Here is a 7,500-nt window from a genome sequence, read left to right as displayed (position 1 = left end):
AGTCCCCAATTCCTCAAAAGTGGATGTGCAGCCTCTTGTAGTATGTGTGCCTCCTGGGGGAAATAGCCTTGCCCCAAACATGCGGCTCGTGCAGACTGCTGACGGCAAGAAATTGTTGCTAACAAATGTTGTTAAAACATCTAAACCTTCACCTACTTCTAGTAATCAGGCAATGATGGTACCCCAAAACTTAGTAATGCTCTCATGCCCCCCAGTACAGTCACAAATAAAGCCTGTAGTTTCTACAAATAACCCCCAGACTTTCATAGTACAGCCCAACAAAACTACCACTGGGTCAGCAGCACAAAAGAAACCCATTGCAAGTGCCCAACCAATGGTATTAAAGGTATCTGGCATGACCCCACCTTTGATAGTAAAACCAAACTCCCAGATAAATTCTCTAACAATACCAAGTGTATCAGCAGCACAGGTTGTAAATATCAAACAAGAGCCAGTGATGCCTCAGGTTGTTACAATGGTCGATAAGACAAGTACATCACTTGCAAAGAATCTGTTGTCTTCACCCATAACACCCGCTCCCAGCCTGGCAAATCCAGTAGTAATATTAAGTAATGAGGGTAAGAAGTACAAAGTTGTTGGCAATCCTGTTCCAGTTAGATTACACCCAAAACTGCAAAAAATAGCACCAAAAGGACAGACTGCCATTCCACCTTTGAGAAAAGTACAGCAACAGCTATGTCAACCACAGCAACAGCTATGTCAACCACAGCAACAGCTATGTCAGCCACAGCAACAGCAAGTTATCCAACCTCCATCCCCTGCCAAGAAGGTACTCTCATCAAAACCACCTGCCTACTTGAACATCCGGATCAAAGAAGAACCTAATGATGAGCCAATTGGGGAATTAGTGTATGTAGATGGTGGTGTAAAGATCAAGGATGAGCCTATAGACCCCCAGACAGAGCTAGAAGAGGCTTTGGAGATGGCATCACAGAAGCCATTTGTAGATGTCAGAATTAAAGAAGAACCAAGTGAGGAAGGTACATAAACAGTTGATTATAATTTGCATTATCAAAAATTCATATTTATTAAGTCTTGAAATATTGGCCTAATATATAAAAGAGACCAATTTTTTTTTTAAGGTTATTTCTGTTTTCAATATATAACATGAAAGTAATATAGCAAATCGCATCTTGCAAGTGAAAGTGTAATAACCCTGTAGATAACACATTACTGTTATACATGATGACCCTGTTATACATAAAAAAAAGTTTTCCTATCTGACAGTAAACTTTTATTCTTTTGTATGTTGCAGGCACTCTACCCCTTAAATTATTAGAGTATTTTTTCTAAATTTTTCATTATATGTTGCAGATGAGCTGCTAGAAAAAGATGAACAACTAAGGAAAGTTCTAGAAGCCACGTCAGCCACAAGCACAAATGATACACCAAACAAGCCACGTAGGTTTTACATTCGAACATCAGAAGGCAAGTTAATCTCCATCTCTCCAGAAGAAGCGGAAGCCCTTGGACTAAATCATGATGATAAAGCTGAGGAGAATCAGAAGAAGCTTGTCAAGGCCCTGGCTGGAGTTGGGGACTTCCCATTGAAGAAAGTTCTTGTCGACCAGAAGCGTCTCGAGAAGACCCAGTGCACAGTCTTGATCCCAGACAATGTAGATGTAAAGGATTTTGTGAGCCGAAATGTTCCTCCTGCTGCAGAAAAAGAAGCAACTCTTATGAAAACCCTGAAGTGCTCCTCAGAAGCTCTTGAGGCTCAGTTCTCAACCTCTAAAATCTTTGTTCCCACAAAGACTAACACTACCATTATTGGTGAGTATATAGATAAGGATGTGCATTTCCTTAAAATTCATATTGAAACAGAGAGTGGAGAAAGAGATGTGTGTAACATTCTTAAAACAGCTTTAAATACTTATCAGTGCCCATTCTGTAAGAAAGATTTTAAAACAAAAGACCACATAATTTCACATATCAGAGTACATACAGGAGAAAGGCCTTACCCATGTGATATCTGTGGCAAAAGATATCGCCAGAGAATTGACATTATTCGACACATGCGTATTCACACAGGGGAGAAACCATTCACTTGTGGGCTATGTAATCTATCTTTCAATCAAAAGTCTAACTTGAGATCTCATATGAGAATTCACACTGGTGAACGTCCAGTACAGTGTAAGATTTGTGGGAAAGGATTTTCTCGGAACACACATCTGAAGCAGCACATGAAATTGCATACAGGTGAAAAACCTTTTTCCTGTCAAATATGTTACCGGCCATTCCGCTTCAAATCTGGTCTCCAGGCACATGAGCGAATACATTCAGGACTCAAACCCTATGCCTGTGGTGTCTGTGGGAGGAGCTTCACCCAGGTTGTTGGTTTAATACGCCATGAGAGGACCCATGCTGGAGAAAAGCCTTTCCGTTGCCAGAGTTGTGGCAAGTCCTTCAATAATCGTGAAAGTTTACAGTTTCATGTTAAGAAGCACACAAGTGAACGTCCATATTCTTGTGACTTGTGCAAGAAAACCTTCACAGACACATCAGCTCTTCGTTGCCATAGAAAAAAATACCATAACAACATGCTTATATGTATGATTTGTTTCCGTGAGGACTTTAAAACGCGTATTGAACTAAGAGAACATCTGCGTGCCCATGAGAGAGAAAACTGGGAAGAGAATGAAAGTGGGGATCTCGTGCCTCGTATTCAAGAAGGATCTCCAACTTTTGTGAGTATAGACGATACCATGGAGAACCTGGAAGAGGGTGAAGAAGAAAACAGGGAAGGAGTTGATTTTGACTGTGAAAGAGCAGAGGAAATCCAAGTGGAAGTGGAACTAGATGTGGATGACCCAATTGAGAACGATGATGAGTACGCCAACGACAGTGACTATGAGGACCAAGATTTCCAAGGTGATCCCCTTGTTGATCCTTTGATGTGATTCTCAGATTTTTGAAAATTGAGAAATGTGGCTGTAGAATCTCTTGGGGATGGGGTATGCTCTTCATTGTATTTTGTTATGTTTTCGTCACATTTAAAATGTTTTGCAAAGTATCATGTTAATCATTCCTAGGTGGATGTATTTTATGTGATTAATGTTACATTATTTTTTCTTTTATTAATATATTTACATTCATGTTTTTTTTTTTTACACTAAATAAGGACTTTTGTACATAGTAAACCATTCAAGTGCTTGTTTAGTTTACATTAGAATTATATGATAGTTAACCTTTTTTATGCAATTGAACAAATGGCTGTTTTTATACAAATTTATGGAAGTTCACAGAGAAAGGAAGCTGGGGTGGATTTCATTGATTTGATATGGGTTATAGTTCAGTGATTTTTCTTTATGATTAATTGCAGCAAGAAGTTGGATTTTTCAATGTAAAAGTGACATTTTGAAATTATATAGAAACTGGTGTAAGTCTTTGGTGCTTCTCAAAATGTACTCTCAGATGCTTACAGGAAATGTTAGCCTTCCAGGAAAAGGAGATTGGTCATTTGACTTATACCATACTTCAGATTATATTCTCATCTCACTAGTTTACCTACAGAGTGTATATATTATTACCTTTTTAAAAATGTTTATTTCAGAAACTTTTAAGATAAAGATATGCAAATGCAAATTTATACCTGTCTATCAGGAGTTTGTTTTAAAATTATTGGATAATGTTCGAAAAGTTAAAGGAACAATTTTTGGTCAGGTTAGATTTTTATTCTATCAGATGCTTAGTTTGTTTATAATGAGAGGGGGATATCCTCCAGAGTTTGTTTAAGAAATGTTAGATTTAATTTGTAACATATGGTTGGTGTCTGTAGTCTTAAGTTATGTAGTCATATTTTAATACCCTATGTTAGTACTACAGATAAGGGATGTCCTTCCTTGAAACAAAGGTAAAATTGGACCCTTCTTGTTGTTAGCTCTCCTGATCAAATATATAATGACACAACTTGATGATATATGAAAATGACATTGTAATAGCCCTGATTTAGCCATAATCTCAATCAACATAATGCATGCATGTAGAAAACCACAAATATATCTGTTAACATGATCCCACTTGGTTTGGAATCTTGGAAGTCAGTCACTTCAGTGCCACCAAGCATATTTCTGGTGTTAGAACATTTTAGCAAGACAATCTGTAGTAGTCATCTTTTTCTAAGTGCATCTGATCATTTATATTGCCAGTAGAGTTGATCAAAATGCAATTTACTCAGGCTTATGAATTTACTTATTTATTTCTTTGTATACATTTCCTTGAACTTTCTTTTGTTTGTTTGTTTGGTATGTTGCTCATGGTTCTGCATTTTTCTTTTTTAATTCTGAATACTGAATTTTAGATATTTGTGGTAAAGCTGCCTACTTCACTTAATTCATCAGTATTCCAACCATGCTTGCATTATGAAACTGAGTTTGTAGGAATAATAGCTCTGTGTAATGAGTGTATGATGAATGGAGAGATGATGAATATGATTTTTCTCAGAATTATTGAAGGTCTTCCAGAAGTAAAGGATAAAAAAAATAGATTGTTACATTACCATTTTCTAAATGTCTATGATAAATATGTAATATTTAATATTACATAAAGTATATTTTTCAAAGATGTTTTATTAATGAATTTTGTACATGTTCACAACACTCGAGAGTTTACACTCATAATGTGTGTAATGTTCTATAGGTGCCTTATATGTATCCAAGTGTCCTTCCATAGTGCCTTGCATTTTAGACCTTTGAAGTAAATCATTGATGATATAGAAAGCTTTTATTAACCTGCATATTTACAAATACCCATTTCATGTGTACGCATTTTTTTACACAATGATCTCAGAAATCAAATTTTGTGAAATCATATTCAACAATTGTCTTTAGATTGTAATTAGACCATTACTTTAAAATGGAAAGAAAGTTTAAAAGTGAAAAACTTACAAGATGTTTCTGCCTGTACACTTCATCCAATTTGATCTAATCAATATTAACATGGCTGTTCACAAAGGAGTCCGAATGTGAAGGGTTACCCTAGTTTTGTGAAGCCAACTCATTGCATTTTGTAGTTGTATCACAATAAGAACACAATTGAATTAGTTATTTATATTTTTTTTGGTTTTTTTGTTTTTTACTCAATCCATCTGGAACAGAAGATCCATCATATACTCATCAGAGATGGTCCTTTTGTCAATTACTCCCATTGCTGTTGCTAAGAGTGCTGCAAGAACATGTTTACACATAACAGTTTCTTTCTTCTTAAGCACAGAAAACTTGAATGCTGGACACTGACAGAAAATAGAGTCAGGCAAACATACATAGGGAGTGCCAGCACTTCCAGTGACCTGGTACACCCATCGGCCACTGCTGGAAGTAACTATCGCAACCTAAAAGAAAAGGGAGCAAATTATCACTAAATTACTAGAAAAAACATTTTGTTTCTTAATACTGTTCACTACAAAATTTTGTGCAACATATGTGAACTGTTCACATTTAAAAAAAAGGCATGTTTATTATTTAAACTGGGCTGAATGTGAGTAACTTCCATACCACACCCCATTCTGCTAACTAGTAAAATTAAACAGATAACTAATATTAGAGAACAACACTACCAATGAAGATGATAAAATTAAAAGCTATAAGAATAATATTCAATTTCTGCTCTGCTAAGAATAAAGAAAATCAACTTAATTCACCTTTTTACAGTCAATCAAGTCTAGTGCGCTGACAAGTGTCTGCCCATGAAGCATGTGCAAAGAACAAAGTAACTCTGATGACAGTTGGCCTGCAGACTCATATTCTGTCTTTACAACACCAAGCAAGCCATGCATTATAGCCAAAGTGTCAGGAGTCTTCGGCATTCTGTCTGAAATAAATAGAAAATTAAAACATCATTTCACTCCAATTCAAAATTCATCTTGGTGGCTATATGCAAACACATACTTGAAAGACAGAATTATACAAAATCTTATAAATAAATATCAAGTAATTAATGTGAGACAGAGACAGAGACAGAGACAGCGACAGCGACAGCGACAGAGACAGCGACAGAGACAGAGACAGGGTGCGTGCGTGCGTGCGAGTGTCATATGCAATATTACTAACAATATAATTAATGCACTGTTATTGACACTATTAATATCAATATAAAAAGCAAAAGAATATTCCCAAAATACATGCAAAAAGGTAAACTTGTGAGATATGAAGCTTTTCAAATCGAGTGGTATTGGGTAACATTATGTTGTCATAGCAACAGGAATCTGATTTTAAATAAGAAATGTGTTGTATTCAAAACAAGTGGCTTAATTATGCTTTACTAATCTGCTTTCTTTTTTCTAATGAATTGAAATCAATTAGTAGAGGTAAAAACCAAAGAGCTAGCCTTTTCTTATTTCGGTGAAGGAGCTCAAGCAAGTATTATAGACAAAGCCTACAAAGTGGCCTGGACCAGGCCTCGTTAGTTATTCACAAATAGGACACCCTCAAATAGTTCTTATGACATAGCCTTGAATGCCACCAAGATGGGGGTATCTGTCACAAATAGGACTACATCTAGCTTCCAGCAATATTGGCCTTTGCACTTTTCCACAGTCCAGCAAAAGCCAACAAATCTCTTCTTTATATATCTAGGCAAGATGAAGGCTTGACTGCTTTTATTTTACATTTCTATTCTGGGTGAATACAGAGTTGGAATAATAGATACCTCCAGATCCATTCTTTCATTCTTTATTATGTTTGCAATGATTCCAACTCCATAAGTCTGCCAGTGCCTTGATCGTAGCCTCTCATCTTATTTGCAGCTTCTTGTTGGAGTGGCCCCATTTATACATAGAGGCCAACAACATTTAAGGGAGAATCATCCACCAGTAGTTGAACAGTCACAGAAACAAGTTTTTTTTTTTTTTATCATCTTGAGCTCATATTCCTATATTTCAAGGTCATAAATATTTTATGCAAACAATCATATGTGCTGACTAATGGTTTCTTTTTCAATGAGATGGTAAATTGAGATGACATATGTTAAGTACCATATATTACTCTAATGACAGAATGTCACATTACTACATGCATTACTCTTCTCAAACTTTTTTCCTTTTTTTTCTTTTTTTGAGGCAACTGGCAAGTCAAGCCCAAGACTAATTCCTTGCACATTAAATCTGCAATTATCTGATGGAGCAAAGATTGCCTTCTCCACTAGAATGAACACTTTGGTGGATTTGCACTGGATTATTCATCTGTCTCTCCAAGTTTTGGGAATCTTGGTCAGTGCATTTATTATACTTTTAAACCTCCATATCTAAGGTCTTCATAGCTGCATGCTACCTTATGTAACAAATGTTTAATTTTTTTTGTCTAATTTTCAAATAAAGTGGCAACTCTTTATATAATATCAAGAAGGGACCCTACTCTTAAAAGTCTAACACTAAGAACTAATAACTAAATATCAAATCCAATTGTATTTGGATGTTTCTGATCAAAACAATATCATATTTAATAAAAAATTAAACTATAAAATTTAGATTCAAGATCATCAAGA

The 7,500-nt window shown here is 35.7% G+C and overlaps 1 protein-coding gene across 1 annotated transcript in view; it reads left to right on the top strand.

The window, feature by feature from the left end:
• Nucleotides 1–4,733, top strand: part of LOC125039892 (GDNF-inducible zinc finger protein 1-like) — a 10,466-nt gene extending 5,733 nt beyond the window's left edge. The window contains exons 2-3 of the mRNA XM_047634247.1: nt 1–1,001; nt 1,336–4,733. The exon at nt 1–1,001 is cut by the window's left edge and continues 227 nt beyond it. Coding sequence (XP_047490203.1) covers nt 1–1,001; nt 1,336–2,921 — 2,587 coding nt within the window. The 3' untranslated portion in view covers nt 2,922–4,733. The remainder of the gene's footprint in view (nt 1,002–1,335) is intronic.
• Nucleotides 4,734–7,500: the final 2,767 nt, after the last annotated feature.

The sequence above is a fragment of the Penaeus chinensis genome, chromosome 28, assembly GCF_019202785.1.
Source record: "Penaeus chinensis breed Huanghai No. 1 chromosome 28, ASM1920278v2, whole genome shotgun sequence".
NCBI classification, from domain to species: Eukaryota; Metazoa; Arthropoda; class Malacostraca; order Decapoda; family Penaeidae; genus Penaeus; species Penaeus chinensis.
This window is presented reverse-complemented; position numbering and strand designations above follow the sequence as displayed.